The following is a 17,472-nucleotide window of genomic DNA, read 5'->3' as shown; positions in this document are numbered from 1 at the left end:
GGCTACAGTGCCCTCTCCCACACTCCACAGACCACCCTCCTGCCCATGCCAACTCCACCTATTCCCCTAGGATGCCCGGGCTCAGGCGGCCTCACAGAGGTGCAGGTGCAGGAAGAATGACTGGATGTGACAGCCAGGCCTCCCCTATGCCTTCCAGTTATCCTGACCCCACTTTCCCAGGGCCTGCTGAGTACATGGTCTAAACAGGAGCTCGGAATTCCCATGAAGACCCACTCTTCACAGAATGAATTTTCTCCCAAGCCTGCTGCCCCTACTGTGCATGCTGCCTCATTAGGCCAGCCTTCCTCCTTGCCCCTCTCCAGCGCCCACCCAGCCTCCTAGCCACCCACCCGCACCAGCTCATCGTACACCGACCTTCAGGCGGCCTTCTCTATGCTGCATGACCTGCCCAGCTGGATACCGGCTCCCTCGGGCTTGGGCTTTCCAATGAGATAATAAACTCCTGGTGGGCAGCAGCCATCTTCTCAGTCACCCTTTCGAGAATTTTATAGATTTTTGTAACCAAACACACTCGCATCTGCTTTACAAACCACAAAATGGAAGGTGAGGAGTAGAAGTCGATAAGCTAAGCTGATTACTTTTCAGGATTTCTAAAAGCTCCAGTCTAGACAGTGCAAGCAGAAATGAAAACCTTTGAGGAAGAATAGGACATAATTTCCATCTGAAAGGGCAGATCCAGGTGGGGGTGTCCAGTATGGGACTGTGGTTGTCGTTCACGAGCGAGGCTAACGTGCTCCTCTCTGCAAGCTCAACATTTAGCGCCTGGGTGGAGCACTGACCAGATGCACACTGGATGGATGATGGGTGGGCAGAGGAGTAGGTAGCCGGTCCCTGCAGATGGACGGATAAAACCTGGCTCCACTTCTGTCTGGGCTCTACCCCAAAGGCTGAATGATCTCATGCAAGGCACTGACTGCCTCCGCTGAGTCTGCATATGAGAAGCCTTAATGTACAGGAGACTCAGGGCAGAAACAGGAGCCTATGTGAAATTCCACAACTCCCCGTGGAAAGCAAAGACAAACGGTCTCTGTTTTGTGTCCTCTCCCTGAGTTCATAAAATGGGTGAGAATATACGACAAGATTCATAAAAGCGGTCTGCCATTTTCTATCAGAAATGAGTTAGGAGAGGGGCTTCCCTGGTGGTCTAGCGGTTAAGAATCTGCCTTGCAATGCAGGGAACACCCTGGTCCAGGGAGATCCCACATGCCACAGGACAGCTAAGCCCGCATGCCCACATGCCCCAGCTGCTGAAGTTTGCCTGCTCTAGGGCCCACGCGCCATAAGAGCAGCCACCACAATGAGACGCCGGTGCGCCACAGCTAGAGAAAGCCTGCACGCAGCAACAGAGACCCCTAAATAAATAAATAAATAAAAACAACCAAAAAGAAATAAAAAGTTTAAACAAAAATTAAAAAAAAGAAATGAGTTAGCAGCATAGACAGTCCCTGCGTAAACCCGCACTCAGGCCATAAATTCTAAGCTGTTTCAGGCTCAGCTATATTTTTTCCAAGAGAAGGACCCACAGCCAGCACATTTTAGTTTTGTTTATTTTCTTGCCGTTTCCTGGATCCAGTTTCCACTGAGGTTGGCCATGGGGGTGGGCCAGCTCAGTGTTCACAAGGCCTTTACCCTCTTATCTTTATTAAAGGCTGCTCTTCTGAGGCAAGAGGCTTGGTGGCGTCATTCTGCTGCTTGAACTCTGTCCTGTGACTAAGCACTAAGAAGCCACAGCAGTCAGCGCTGGAAGTTTTTGCTGTGTCATATAAAGAATGAGACAAGGAGGTACCTCCTGCCAACATCAGACCCATTCTCTGACTCAGCACTAAATGTAGTTGTCACGTCCTACGTTTGCATCCAAACAGTACCCTCTATGTGACAGGTGCTCAGAACATGTCTGCTGGATGAATGAACACTGTCATGAAGAAGAGAAAGGGTGCCCAAGGCGTGGGACACAGAAATCTCAATGGGAACCTTCCCAGGATGGGCCAGGGTGAGGACAAATGCAGACTCTCTAAAGAAACGGACATGGACTCCAAAGCCTACCCAGTCTCCTCTCAGCAGCTGGAGGCCCCGAGAAGCTGAAGAACTTCTTTTGGCCTAGTCCACCCATTAGTGGAACATAAATATTAATACCACCTGCATCATCTGATTTTTCTCAGTGGTCAGGAAGGAGAGCTGCAGTACAACTCATGAACTGCTGCGATGCCCTGTCACATGCTGGAAAGGCTGCTGCCTGCAAAGCCAGGCCCAGATCAGGAAAAACTAGCCAAGGCTCTGAGACTCCCCGCCCAGCCTGTGGCTGGCAGAGAAGACTGGGAAGGAGTTCTGGCCTGCGGAGAAACCTGGACCCTGCGTCCGGCTCCGCCAGGGCACGCTGTGAGCGCCTGGGGGAGCCCCTTTGTGTCTCTGGACTGCTAGCTCTCATTTCTAAAATCAGCAGTCTGGGCAAAGTCATCTCTAAGATCCCTTCCAGCCGTGATACTCAACAATCTTAAGCTGCTTAAGAAATATAAACAGGAAATGAAAGTTCTGGCCAGATAAGACAAAAAAGAGGTCACCCTGAGCAAGAAGAATGGAAGTTATCGTGACTATTAAAAAGGTCATTATATTTATTTAAAAGTATGCCTTCTTACATCAAAATTTAAAAATATAATTAAGTTTCTTTTTTTTTTTTAATATAATTAAGTTTCTTCCCATGTGGTTTGTTATCCTCTCACTCAGTCTTGGCTGGATAGATTTTCACCACATTTGAACAGCAGATTTACAATGGTCAAAGTGATAGACAAGAATATTTGTCTGGGGATCCCAGGCCATGTTAAGGAGTTAGTTACCATCCAGACAAGTAACCTGAAATTGACCCAGAAAGAAGCCTGAGAGCCACCCGGGAAAGAGGCCACACCTAGAAAGCACTGTGGGCAGAGAAAACACACCCTGGCTTGAGACAGCCACCAAGGCCACAGCTCAGAGTCACAAGCGATTATCTCTGCTGGCTTTCCACACAGGCAGCTCCAGGAACCCCACCTGCAGGCTGCAGGTCAGAAGCAGCTTATTTATGCATCAGCAACTAACCGTTCTCTTAGGCAATGTAGGGGTAGGGCCAGTCAGTGATGTTATTTTTTAAAAAATAATTTTTCATAAAGGTAACCACTTTCTACCTGACCCCATCTGATGAGGTTTCACTCTGCTCCTTCCCATCACTGCCTTGGGTAACAGAGAATAGTTTTGTTAAGTAGTTGGTCATTTGTCATTTTTGAGAGCATGGTTCATCCCCAAAGAAAACCTACAAAGGTAAACAGAGGAAACAGGCAAAGACAAGAGTATCTGGTGCAAAAACAGCCTCTGCATCTGGTTGTCACTCACTAACCCAGCTCAGTTCAGGTAAAAGAAGGTGAGACTTTGGGTGGCTCTTCACTTCTCTCATCACAGAGAGCATCTTACAATACAAGCATCCAAGCACAGTGGTTTCCAAACTCAGTTCCAAGGAATCCTGAGAACCCAAAGAACCCTATGGTGGCACCTCAGGGAGTCCACAAGGAAAAGGGGCAAACATCAAGCCTCCATAACCCCTGTCTAGCTTATATATCTGGCTTACTCACCTAAGAGTCCAGTTAGTGAAAAAAACCCCACAGCTAAAAAAATAAAATAATCTAACTCATAAACAGTTACATTTCACATATGTTGTTTCTATTTAATTGTCTGTTACACTCCCGTGAGGAACCTGGAGCTGCATGGGTTTGTGATCAGACTCCACAATCCGCTCCTTAACATAACGACCCTATGCTCATCCAGCATCTACGTGGACTCTCAGGGAAGGAATGTCACCACCTTCCACAGTCCACTCCATAGCTGGATGGCACAGACCATGAAAACAAGCTCTTCCCTAAACAAAAAGCCCAGGAAAAGGTCCCAGGCAACCTTATTAATGTGTGGACCTTATTAAAATCCTGATTTAAACGAACCATCAATAAAAAGGCATTCCTGCAATAAGCAAAGTGTGAAAGTCACTCAGTCGTGCCCGACTCTTTGCAACCCCAGGGACTGTAGCCCACCAGAGCCTCTGTCTACGGAATTCTCCAGACCAGAATACCAGAGTAGATAACTGTTCCCTTCTCCAGGAGATCTTCCCAACTCAGGGATCAAACCCAGGTCTCCTACATTGCAGGCGGATTCTTTACCATCTGAGCCACCAGGGAAGCCCATTAAGGAAAACTGAATATCAGTTGGATATGAGATGACATAAATTGTTAATACAGTCAGCTGTAAAAAAAAACATTTTTTTTTAAGATTTTATCTCTTAGAGACACTTCCTTAAGTATTTATGGAGAAAGTAATATGATGGCTGGGATTTGCCTGAAAATATTATAGAAAACGAAAGTTTGGGAGCTGGGAGTTTGTAATCTCTACACATGTTTGAGTATTTTTATAATATATAGTTTCAAATGAAGATAGGAGGGAGAGAGAAAGGTTCTTCCTTACATTGTACTCAATTCTATCTCCCAGTATCTTCTACCAGTTAGCTCTCTGGGGTCAGAAAAAATCAGGTCTCATCACCCGTCCATGTCCACCTGAAAACAGGCATCCAAGCCCCTCTAAGTCACCTTTCCTTTAAAATAACTCGTCCCTGGGTCCTTTTGGAGCTGAACTCCTCACAGCCCATGGCAATGCCCTCCTTAACTGCAGACCCCAGGACCTAAGCACTGTGAAGGTGTGTTCTGAGCAGCCCCAGGAATGTGAACTTCCAGGTCCACGGCACACTCTCCACGCTCCCTTGAGCATCTCTCTGTACCTTATGACACTTCCTGATTCCAAGGACAGTTAGGGGATTGGCTCTCCACTCAAGGGCAGGTACCTCCTAGAGCAGAAGCAGCAGCAATAGCTTGCCCTCACTTCACATAAATCTCCTAGATCCTCACCAAAGCCCTAGAGGAGAATATTAGTCCTTTGACAGATAAGGAAAAAGAAAACCCACAGAGGTTAAGCGATTTGTTAAAATCACATAGCCTAAGACGGAAGACCCAAGATTTAAACTTGTGGGGGTTCCCCAAGTTTGGGCTCATGACACTCAGCTCTTTGTGGCCTTACTCCTGGGCTCCAAACCCATCAGTGATGCTCAGGCTACCTGGGTCGTTCAGCTGTATCACCCATCTTTTCAGAAGTAACATCATTCTCCGGGCCATATTCCAAATCTCCAGCCCAACAATTCCCCAGGGCTCAGAAAGATTCGCACAACAGTTAACCAATCCTGAACCTACAGTCACCAAACCACCAGGACAGGTCTCTACAAATCCTTCCAAGGTTCCCCTCAGAAACCCCAACTATGGACCAAAGTTCAGTCTTAGAGAAGACGACAAGAGGTTTAACCATCTCAAACAATAATCATCATGAACGAGACCATTCTTATTGAGCTACATTAGGGAAATGAAGGCCCAGAGAGGTCATACTTCTTACTTAGGCAGGATCACACACTCTTCCCTAAAAATCTACTGGTTCCAGAATCCACTACACGTCAGAATCAGCAACGTAGCAAAAAAAAAAAAAAAATCCAATAGCCCCAGAATCATATGCCCATTTCAGCTGGTATCAGAATTTAAGGTTTTTGGTTCCTTGAATGAAAGAGTCGTGAGAAAATTCAAAAAATGATGGTATACATTGATGTTCCAACTCCCTGCACTAATGCTAAAGTTTCCCGAGAGAGCACTTCTCAGAACACTTATGTTGCAAGATGCTCAATGAAAAAGGACTTTGTGGTCAAATCAGTTTGGGAAACACTGCAGTGAACCCACTCCAGTGAAATCCCAAGACGGGCTTACTGGTGACTTGAGAGGCTCCCACTAAAGGAGCCTGCATGACCTTCTCAAAACAACACTGCTCAAATGTACTTAACCACAGGACCCTTTTACAAATACCACCCCTGACATCCCACCAAACTACTGTTTAGAAGACGTTTTTGTGGGAAATGCTGATCTAGGTTTTTCTAAAGAAAAATCTTAACAGCCAGTTACCCTGGATTCAAGTCTGTATAACCAAACTAACCCTGAATGGGATAAAGAGCAAGTGTCTACAAAGCAGAAATAACTAACATACTTCTAGGCCTCTGGGGATGGAGATATGAGCATTGCAAACATGAAGGAAATGTGTGAACATCTCCTGGCCAGATATGAGCGCTGCTGGGATGCTATGGTCTACAACTCCTGTCCTCAAAAGAGCCACAGATGACTACTAAAACATTTAAAGTCCAAAAGGAATGTCTCGACACTTTCCAAAATGAGTCTGGGGGGAAAAAATTACACAATTTTTAGAAAATAATAAAACATACACTGGGACTCCAGGCAGGACACTCACCCCCGAGTCAAGGTGCTGTAGACAGTAGGAATTCCTCTAATTAAAACTTAAAGCAAACAGTATGGAAATTCCTTAAAGAATTAACACAGAATTATCACATCAACCATAATTCCACTCCGGGTTATATAACCAAAAGAACTGAAAGTAGGGCCTCAAAGAGGTATTTGTGCACGAATGGTTCACAGCAGTTTTAGTCACAAGAGGTGAAAGGAACCCAAGAGTCCACTGGCAGATGAATAGATACACAGAATGTGGTATATACATGGAATAGTATTCAGTCTTTAAAAAGGAAGGAAATTCTGTCACATGTCACAACATGGGTGAACGTTGAGGATATTTCCCTCAGTGAAATAAGCCAGTCACAAAAAAGACAAATACTGTATGATTCCACTTACACAAGCTAGCTAAAGGACTCAAATTCACAGAAACCAAGTAGAAGGGTGATTCCCAGAGGTGGAGGAGGGAGGAAGGAGGAGTTATTGTTTAATGGATACAGTTTTAGTTTCGCAAGATGTCAAAGTTCCAGAAATCTCTTACTCAACAATGAGAATACACTTAGCACTTCTGAACTGCACATTTAAAACGGTTAAGATGGTAAACTTTATATTATGTGTTCTTTAAATATTTAAAGATTAAGTGGAAATTCTGACATGGATGACCCATGAAGACATGATGCTAAGTGAAAACAAGCCAGTCACGAAACGATGAAGACTCTATGAGTCCATTTCTATGAGATACCTAGAACAGTTAAATTCAGAGACAGAAAGGATAATAGAATGGTGGTTGCTAGAGGCTGGGAGGAGGGGAGAATGGAGAGTTATTGTTTAATTGGTAGAGTTTCAGTTTCGTAAGATGAGAAAAGTTCTAGAGATGGATGGTGGGGATGGTTGCACAATGAGAATGTACTTAATAGCACTGAAATGGACACTTAATACTGAACAAGATAATTATTTTAATGTTACAAATATTTTGCCATAATGCAAAAAACAGCAAAAAAAATGTTTCAAATGGTAAATGTTATGCTATGTATATTTTACCACAATATTAAACAAAAGTACAAAGCAAATGGATTATGACCCTTAGTGTGAAATGAAACATCAAGGTCAACAGTCACCCCACAATTACCCACCAAGGGTTCAGAATTGGATGGCAAACATGGAACACTCAAAGTATCTGTTTAATTTAAAATATTCCTGTAGCACTTTCATGGAACTCTGTCTCAAACAGATCAATAGACACACACAATTCAGAGATATGCAATCTGCCCCAGGGAAAAAGGTGGGAAAAAACAACAACAAAAAAAAGTATCTTCCCAACTCAATCCCATTTCTTTTTTTCCCTTTTTTTTTTTTCTCAATCCCATTTAAAATTATTTTCTGAACACGTTCAGCCTCCCTACTGCACAGGACGACAGGCAGTTCAGCACTCTTGCTCTATGCCCACTATTTGTGTGGCTCACATCTTCCTAAGATATAGGAAATAAAGAGCCCCCTCATGATGGTGGTTGGAATGCTGCCTCTGCTGCTAAGTCACTTCAGTTGTGTCCGACCCTGTGCAACCCCACAGACGGCAGCCCACCAGGCTCTTCTGTCCCTGGGATCCTCCAGGCAAGAACACTGGAGTGGGTTGCCATTTCCTTCTCTAATGCATGAAAGCAAAAAGTGAAAGTGAAGTCACTCAGTCGTGTCCGACTTAGCCACCCTGTGGACTGCAGCCTACCAGGCTCCTCTGTCCATGGGATTTTCCAGGCAAGAGTACTGGAGTGGGTTGCCATTGCCTTCTCTGGTGGTTGGAATGAGGTGGACCAAACAAACGAAGACAAAATACTTCTCCTACACTGCTTAGTTTTTCAGGAAATAGAAAGCCAGAGTACAAAAATCACTCAACACTAATGCTAAATCAAAAAATAGTGAGCGTGGTACAGAGCTAGAAGAAGTCTCAGAAGTCTAATCCAACCCCATCACCAAGTTTCCTTGGACCTAATGCCACCTTGCAAGTTCTGAGAACCCTGCACCAGCACCTCCTGTCAGATCAACAGTGGCATTAGATTAGAAATTAAGTGCACAACGAATGTAATCTGCTTAAATCATCCCAAAACCATCCCCTCCCCATCCCGTGGAAAAGTTGTCTTCCACGAAATCGGTCCCTGGTGCCAGAAAGGTTGGGGACTGCTGCCCTAGAGGACCGAGGCAGTCCTGAACTTCTTCCAACTTTACCTCATCTAGCTTTTCACTGGAAAAAAAACAAGCCCTGGATAGTTAAGAGGCTCATCAAAGGTCAAGACATTGCACAGTTAGGAGCAGATTCCCATCCAAAACTCTTGGTAATGGGGTTGCCCCACAGGCCTCCTGGCAGCCAGTCCCACAGTGCTGGTACCTGAGGCGTGACTTGGGGACTTCCGACACCAAAGTCACACCATCTGCTTCCATCACAGACAGACAGTGGGAGGGGATGTCCGTGTGTGCATCTGGAACTCACCCTGGTCTTCCCGCACTTTCACAGCCCTCTATCACTGTGAAGTCACCACCTAGGAATCTGCACCTATTTCTGAAGAGGATCTGGACTTCACAGGGACACATCACTCATTCGCCACACCAGCTGAATAGTTATCCATGCAATAGAAATTTACTGAATGCCCATCCTGGGCCAGGCTCTATTCTAGGCACTGGGAATACAACAGCAAATTTGGCTCATGGAGGCTACATTCTACTCTTGGTGATCCACAGCCACAGTAAAAGCAACCCTGGCATCCGTTTATAAGGAGTTTATAAGGAGTTCTCACATAACCCTCAGATACATCAGGAGAATCCCAAGCTTCTGGTTCTAAGGCTGGTTCCAGGCTTCATTGCCCACCACAGTAATAGATGCTCCTTTTTTCCTACCATGGATTGTCAAATAGCACAGTGAAGTAGTTATTGTTTTAAATATTCTGTAGAGAGAGAGGAGATCAAATCAGTCAATACTAAAGGAAATCAATCCTGAATATTCATTGGAAGGACTGATGCTAAAGCTGAAACTCCAATACTTGGCCACCTGATGCGAAGAACTGACTCCTTGGAAAAGACCCTGATGCTGGAAAAGATTGAAGGCAGGAGGAGAAGGGGATGACAAAGGACAAGATGGTTCCATGGCATCACCAACTCAGTGGACATGAATTTCAGCAAATTCTGGGAGATGGCAAAGCACAGTAAAGCCTGGAGTGCTGCAGCCTATGGGGTCACAGAATCAGACACAACTGAATAACTGAACAACAGAGAGGGAGATGCGTTCAGTAAGGCTGTCTTGCTTAAAATCTTAAAGTCCAGTTGACCTATTTCAAATCCTAAAAGATGATGCTGTGAAAGTGCTGCATTCAATATGCCAGCAAATTTGGAAAACTCAGCAGTGGCCATAGGACTGGAAAAGGTCAATTTTCATTCCAATCCCAAAGAAAGGCAATACCAAAGAATATTCAAACTACTACACAATTGCACTTATCTCACAAGCTAGCAAAGTAATGCTCAAAATTCTCCAAGTGAGGCTTCAACAGTACGTGAACCGAGAACTTCCAGATGTTCAAGCTGGATTTAGAAAAGGCAGAGGAACCAGAGATCAAATTGCCAACATCCATTGGATCATCAAAATAAAGCAAGAGAATTCCAGAAAAAAATCTACTTCTGCTTCATTGACTATGCCAAAGTCTTTGTGTGAATCACAACAAACTGTGGAAAATTCTTCAAGAGATGGGAATACCAGACCATCTTACCTGGCTCTGGAGAAATCTGCCTGCAACTCAAGTAGCAACAGTTAGAACTGGACATGAACACAACAAACCAGTTTCAAATTGGAAAAGGAGTAAGTCAAGGCTGTATATTGTCACCATGCTTTATTTAACTTATATGCAGAGTATATCATGCGAAATGCCAGGCTGGATGAAGCACACGCTGGAATCAACATTGCTGGGAGAAATATCAATAACCTCAGACATGCAGATGACACCACCCTTATGGCAGAAAGTGAAGAGGAACTGAAAAGCCTCTTGATGAAAGTGAGAGAGGAGAATGAAAAAGCTTCAAGTCAAAAGCTGTGGTACATATACACAATGGAATATTACTCAGCCATTAAAAAGAATGCATTTGAATCAGTTCTAATGAGGTGGATGAAACTGGAGCCAATTATATAGAGTGAAGTAAGCCAGAAAGAAAAACACCAATACAGTATACTAACACATATATATGGAATTTAGAAAGACGGTAACGATAACCCTGTATGTGAGATAGCAAAAGAGACACAGATGTATAGAACAGTCTTTGGACTCTGTGGGAGAGGGCGAGGGTGGGATGATTTGGGAGAATGGCATTGAAACATGTATATTATCATGTGAAAAAATCGTCAGTCCAGGTTCGATGCATGAGACAGGGTGCTTGGGGCTGGTGCACTGGGATGACCCAGAGGGATGGGATGGGGAGGGAGGTGGGAGGGGGGGTTCAGGATGGGGAACACATGTACACCCGTGGCAGATTCATGTCAATGTATGGCAAAACCACTAAAATACTGTAAAGTAAATAGCCTCCAATTAAAATAAATAAATTTATATTTTTTAAAAAAGCTTCAAGTCTAAAACCTAGTAAAATCTGACAACCTCTCCCACCAGCCCACACCAAACTACATCATCATATGAAGATGAGACCACATGTAGCAGACATACTGGTACAAGCTGCCAATCAATCACAGCATCCCATCACGCTACCCTATTGGTTGGGCCAATCCTCTAGCCCTAGCCACAGAGGCTGGATCTCACATGGACACGTGACCATAGTTAAGCCAATCAGAATCCTTCCATGAGATTTTTCTGCCTGGTTTAGTGGATTCAGCTCCCTTTATTCTCTGGTCAGAGGCTGTGAAGATGAAGCCAAGAGGGGCCTGAGGTCATGTTCCAGGATGACATTAATAGAAAACGCCCACGGCATTCAGGATCAATCACCCAAAGGCCATTTACCCCAATCCATTCCAAGGTTTTGGAATATTATACAATCAATCCCTCTTTCCTGTCTAATACAGTTTGAGCTAAGTTTCTGTTGCCTGCGATCATAGGTGCCTGATCTAATACAGAGGGATAAATAATAACTGCCTTTCTGTTAGAAATCTCATTTCAATCATTACTTTCAAGTTCTTCTATCACTTCCTCTTAACACAATTAAAATAACCAAAGGAGGGCTTCCCTGGTAGCTCAAGGGTGAGGAATCTGCCTGCCAATAAAAGGTCCAGATAACCTCTAATGAATAATAGATAATCCACACCTACAATCAGCAGCCAAGTGCACTGCTCCTACTAGAAACCTGGCAGGGTTATTCCTTTTTAGAAAACTCCTTCAGCTTCAATTCCTGACAAGTGTACAAAGCCTAAACTCCAAGTGGTGTATAAACCCCTCGCTCCGCCTAGCCCTCATGGTCCTTCTGATTACCTCTGCACCCCAACCCATCTAGAGCCAATGCCAAAGCCCTGCTCACTCAGGCTGGTCTAATTTCTACAACCTGAAAACATACTGCTCCTCTCATGGCCTCTGCTCTTGTTTCTCCCACCCAAAACTTCCTCCTTCCCCTCTGCATGCTCAGAGAACCCCTTCAACACCGTGCTCAAGCCACAACCCCTCCTCGGAGCCTTCCTCGGCTCCTTCAGCAAACACTACTGTCTCCATCCTCTTAATTCGAGCGAAGCCACGTCAGTCAGCTCACCCGGAAACTCAAGAGGAGGCACAGAGGGCGCGAGAGGAGACACTCGGCTCAGGACGCACAGGAGGGAGGGCAGCCAGCAGTCCCCATGCTGTGCCTCTTTTGCACTGCTTGAGAGGCCTGCTGGGAAAAGCGTCTGGGGAGCCCTCCACGTGTAGGTGTAACTAGAGCCACCGGAGGTGGATGAGTGGGGACAGCGAGTGGTAGACAGAGTTAGGATGATGATGGCGTGCGTGCTCAATTGTGTCTGACTCTTTGCGACCCCACAGACTGGAGCCCACGAGGATCCTCTGTCCATGGAATCTTCCAGGAAAGAATCCTGGAGCAGGTTGCCACTTCCTACTCCAAGGGATCTTTCTGGCCCAGGGATCAAACCTGCATCTCTCGCACTGGCAGGCAGATTCGTTACCATCGAGCCCCGTGGTATTTGTATCGCTCGGTTGATCTGTCTCACAACGTCCCTCTTCTCAGTGTCCCATTCGCCCACCCAGGCAGCAAGCGGCAGGCTGGAATTACATCCTACACACCCTGGCCCTGTCTGCACCAAGCGCAGGACCAGACACTTCGATCCTCCTCAATCACATTTTGCCTCCCAGTAGCTGAGGCAGGTCATGAAGCCCCAACTCACAGACGAGGACCCTGAGGCCCAGGGCCAGGCGGTTGAGGAGCTTCAAGAGAGAAAACCCAGGTGCTGGCAAATGAATCAAAGAGAAAAAACAAAGGACCTCATGGGTTCCAAGTGAACAAACCTGATCCTGATACCTGCGGGAAAAGCTAGAGACCTGAGCCAGTCAGAAGAGAACAGTTCTCTCCTCTCTCTACCACCAGCAGGGACAAAGGTACCTACTCCTTTCTTAAATATTCACGTACTGGGATAAGGGAAAGCTACAAAATTCCACAGAGCTCCCAACGCAGGAAATGGCTTGAAGCTGTAATGGGAGGGCCTACCCAGGTAATAGGAAAAACCACCAAGGACATGGAATCTGGAGCGCTGCACTTAGCCTGACTCCAGCTCCCTCCTGCCCTGCGACTTCCAGTCTGTCCTCAGATCTCACAGACAGGCCTGGAACCCTGCGTCCATAGGAAAAGCGGCACTCATGCCACGGGGTGCCACAGGATTCAGTGAGATATTAAAGTATGCTGTAAGACTGAAAATGCTCAATAGCAATGTGCTGTCAATTCTGTTACAGAAGTCCCCCTTGCCCCCAGAATAAAACCACACTGTGGTTTCTTAGTCACCTTCAAACTCCAGGCCTAAGCATGGTAGATTATAAATGTCCGGGCTCTTTCTCATTGAGCATGAGCAGAATAGACAAGTTCGATTTGCTTACCTGCCCAGTGCCACCTAGGCCAGTTTCCCCCAGTTCCAGACCCCACATGGGGAGCTGTCAGACATCATTTCCCTGCACCACAACAAAGTACCGCTTCCCTGGTGGCTCAAAGGTTAAAGCGTCTGTCTGCCTGCAATGCAGGAGACCGGGGTTCGATCCCCTGGAGAAGAAAATGGCAACCCACTCCAGTATTCTTGCCTGGAGAATCCCATGGATGGAGGAGCCTGGAGGGCTACAGTCCACGGGGTCGCAAAGAGTCGGACACGACTGAGCGACTTCACTTTCCCTTTCACAACAAAGTCCCACAGCACACAAGTGCTAGCCAGGGGATGGGCATTCCAGGCCAGGGGTCCACATGGGATGTGGAATCCAGCAAGGGAGCCCTTAACTGGGTGATGGCAGGACCTTGGATGGAGAAACAGTGACAAGGGCGCCTCCGCTTGAGGCTGTGGGTCCTTGGGAAGCCAACAGGCTCCTCCCTGGAGCTCCCACAAGAGCCCTGCACTAAGGCTGATGGACAGGCAGCGCTATGCACCTGTGTGCCAAGTGGGACCTGCTGGGAGAGCAAAGACCAGGACACAGGGCTGAGCCTCCCTGGCTTTGGCTCCTCGGGGATGAAACCGGTGCTTCTATCCCTTCAACCTGAGCAGTCCTTTTAGGCACTGAGCTTTGCAACATACGGGGGGCTCCCTGGCTGCAAGAAAATATGCTGGAAAATCACTGCACAGCAATTCATCCTTTACAAAGATCCCAAGGCTCTGCGGTTTATGTTACACCATGTCATCCCTCACGCCCAAAAGCTCTACATGGCATCTTACCAGGTCAAATGCCATCCTATTTTTTTCTAAACTATTAACTAAAATTGGGCTTCCCTCGTGGCTCAGTCAGTAAAGAGACCGCCTGCAATGCAGGAGTCCCAGGTCGATCCCTGAGTCGGGAAGATCACCTGGAGGAAGAAATGGCAACCCACTCCAATATTCTTGCTCGGGAAATCCCATGGACAGGGAAGCCTGGTGGGTTACAGTCCATGGGGTCGCAAGAGTCGGACACGACTTAGCGAACAACAACCAAACCAAAATAAACAACTTTCTTTTGAAAAGCTACACAGCTCTACACTGTGTTAAAACTAGGGTCTGAAAAGCTGCCCTTGAGAATAAAATCCAAACCTTATTTCATTCTTTCCTTAGAAGTCAGACCAGCTTCCAGAACTTCAGCTCGGAGAAGCCCCACCTTATCCACCAGGCATGGAAGAGAGAGGGACCTAATTAATGACAATTCATCTATTCCAGAGATTAAAGCTAGCACTGATTCAACACATCCCACCCAGAACTTGAGTCTGCATTCTAACTTGCACCAGCTTCCAGCTTCCTTGATCAATTTCTTCCTTCAAACACAGACAGCTAGACAGACAGCAAGGCAATTAAAAAGATACTATGTATAAAATAGGTAAATAACTGAAGAACCTACTGTGTAACACAGGGAATTCTACACAATGCTTTGTGGTGACCTAAATGGGAAGGAAATGTACAAAAGAGGGGCTATAGGATATACCCTTAGCTGACTCACTCAGTAAAGTGAGAAACTAACAGCAGAAACTACTACAGCATTGCACTCCAATGAAAAAATTAATTTTAAAAAAAGAAAAGAATAAAAAGTTAGTCCAAAGAGATTTCCCTCTGACCTTATTATCCTCATAGCCACATCCAACAGCTCTTCTTAACATCTTCCAAACCATCATCCCAGGAGAGGACTAGGTTGACCAGCACAAATGATCGTAATTGGGGGACAATGCAGATTTGAGAGACGAAAATGCTAGAGTCAGAAACCCACAGTGGAGACAGAAGGGCCACCAATGAAACGATCTGCTGTGTAGCCAGCAGTTCAGTCTCTGTATGTCAGCTGCCTTCACTACAAAAAGTCGGTTGAGATGGCCAATATCCAACGGAGCTGTTACCAGGAACAGTTTATAAAATCATCTCCTTAATAAGTCAGGCTTTTAACAGCCAAATAAACGGGTCTCATCAGCCTGTGGCCTACAAGCTGTTACAGGCAGTTTGTCAGCCCTCTCCATTCACTTTTAAAACAAAGACAAGACACAGAAAAGGTGGCACTTGCTGCTTCCTGGCTTCGAAGGGGTTAAATAAAACAATGGGTCATAATTGGAAACTCCTGGTGCCCAATACTTTGAGCGACTTAACCAGTCCAAGCTGGAGTTTTGTCTCTGGCAAAGTAGGAATCACAGCTCACAGAGTGGTAACAATTAAACGTGACAAAGCAGAGTGCCTGTCACAACAGTAGGTGCCCAACAATTGCTGGCTCTTCCTTCCTCAGAGCTATGCTTTCCTCAGCTTCCCTGTCTAAAAGCCTGGCTTTCCACAATCCCCAAACAGGCCACGCCAAGCCTACCAGTTGTCACCAACTCTCAGTAATACCCACCTCCACACACACACACACACACACATACACAGGAATACTCAAGGATTCATCACCCACCATCCAAGGGTACCAGCCACCAGCCTTCCCTCCTCAAACAGCTAGCACACCCTCAGGGAAAGACCTGAGCCCCAGCAGCTACTACTAAGATTTTCCCATGGTGCAATGCAACTCCCCCCAACTTTTCCCGGCCCAGTTTCCAAAGAAACCTAGCAGGCATTGTGCATAGTCAACCACAAGTCTCGCCGAGCAAAACAGACTTGAGCTCAGAGCAGAGGGAGCTAAGAAAATCAGAAAGTGAAAAGGCACGAGCGGTCCTGAAACCGGGCACCAGGGACCAAAATTCAGGAGTACCAGCCCTGGCCCGGGCTCTATTCTTTTAGACCTTAACATTGACTGAAGGCTAGCAGAGGTTCTCAAAGGACTGGTGGATGAAGAGTCTCAGAAAAGGGACTGACTAGACATACCTCCGAGGCCGCCCCGCAGGCTGGACCCGGTGGTCTCTAGTGGACCCCGCTGCGTGCCGCGGCACCTGGAGAATGAAGGCCTACAGTGCCGGGCATTGTTCACAGCAAGGGCGGGATTGCAGGAGGTGGGAAGCGGGGGGCGGTCGGGGGGGGGAGGGGGTCCACGCATCAGCCCCTCCCCCGGCGGGCTGAAGGAAAGCAAATTTTCCGCGCGGCCAGCGCCATGTAGATGAATGGCCCTCGCGACCTCCCCTCTCGGAGAACCGGAGAGAGGAGTTGCGGAAGGCGGATGCGAGGGGCCGGGCAGAGGGGTCTGACACTCACCGGCGCCCTCGGCGGGCTGCGGCGGCCCGACGACGCCGTTCAGGTAGAGGATGGGCAGCAGGTGAGGCTGCGTCTTCTCCAGCGCCGCCCGCAGGTCGTGGAAGTGGTCCCGCTCCTTGGCCAGCAGCAGCTTGAGCAGCAGCTCCGCCTTGGCGCCTCCCGCCTCCTCGTCCAGCTGCCGCCGCTCGCCGGGGCTCAGCGCTCCCGCGGCCTCGAGCAGCCCGAGCACGGCCTCCACCTCCGTCATGGCCTGGGCCAGGCTCTGCTGACACTGGGCGAGCAGCTCCCGGCGCTGGGGCTCCATGGTGGCGGCCGCCCCGCCCCGCCCGGCCGGACGGCTCCCGGGCTCCCCGAGGCCGGCGGGCGCGCGCGCGCAGGCGGGCAAGCGGGCGGGCGGCGTCGGGACCCGGGTGCCTCGGGGCGGCGAGCGCTGGCGGTCGCCCTAGCGCGCCGGGAGCCGCGAGGCCGCGGGGGCCATGGGCCGGGGCCTGGGAGGGCTGGGGGCCCGGGCGGCGAGCGGCGCTCAGCAGCGGCCGCCTCCCGGGCTCAGGAGCGCAGCCATGTTGGCGGCGGCGGCGGCGGGACTGGAAGAGGAGGAGGAGGAGGAGGAGACGGAGGAGGAGAAGGAGGAGGCGGAGGTGGGGACGGCGGCCGGGGCGCGCCCCGAGGCCCGGCTCCAGCCGGGCATGCTCCCCCTCCCTCCCCCTCGGTGCGCGCCGCTCTCTCGCCGGCCCCGCGAGAAAAAACTCGCCCCGAAACGCCGCCCCCCGAACGCAATCACAGCTGCGAGAGGAAAAGTGGCGCGGTCGTGCTCGCCAGGCCCCCTCGACGGCTCAGGGCCCG

General features: G+C 48.0%; 1 protein-coding gene across 5 annotated transcripts in view; it reads right to left on the bottom strand.

Moving 5' to 3' along the window:
- DLG5 (discs large MAGUK scaffold protein 5) overlaps nucleotides 1–16,998 on the bottom strand; it is a 119,364-nt gene extending 102,366 nt beyond the window's left edge. For all 5 annotated transcript variants that reach the window (XM_018042256.1, XM_018042257.1, XM_018042260.1 and 2 more), the window contains exon 1: nucleotides 16,630–16,998. In XM_018042256.1, coding sequence (XP_017897745.1) covers nucleotides 16,630–16,933 — 304 coding nt within the window. In that variant the 5' untranslated portion in view covers nucleotides 16,934–16,998. The remainder of the gene's footprint in view (nucleotides 1–16,629) is intronic.

This window comes from Capra hircus, chromosome 28, assembly GCF_001704415.2.
Source record: "Capra hircus breed San Clemente chromosome 28, ASM170441v1, whole genome shotgun sequence".
NCBI lineage: Eukaryota > Metazoa > Chordata > Mammalia > Artiodactyla > Bovidae > Capra > Capra hircus.
Note: the sequence above shows the minus strand (reverse complement) of the source record. Positions and strands in the feature narration are given on the sequence as shown.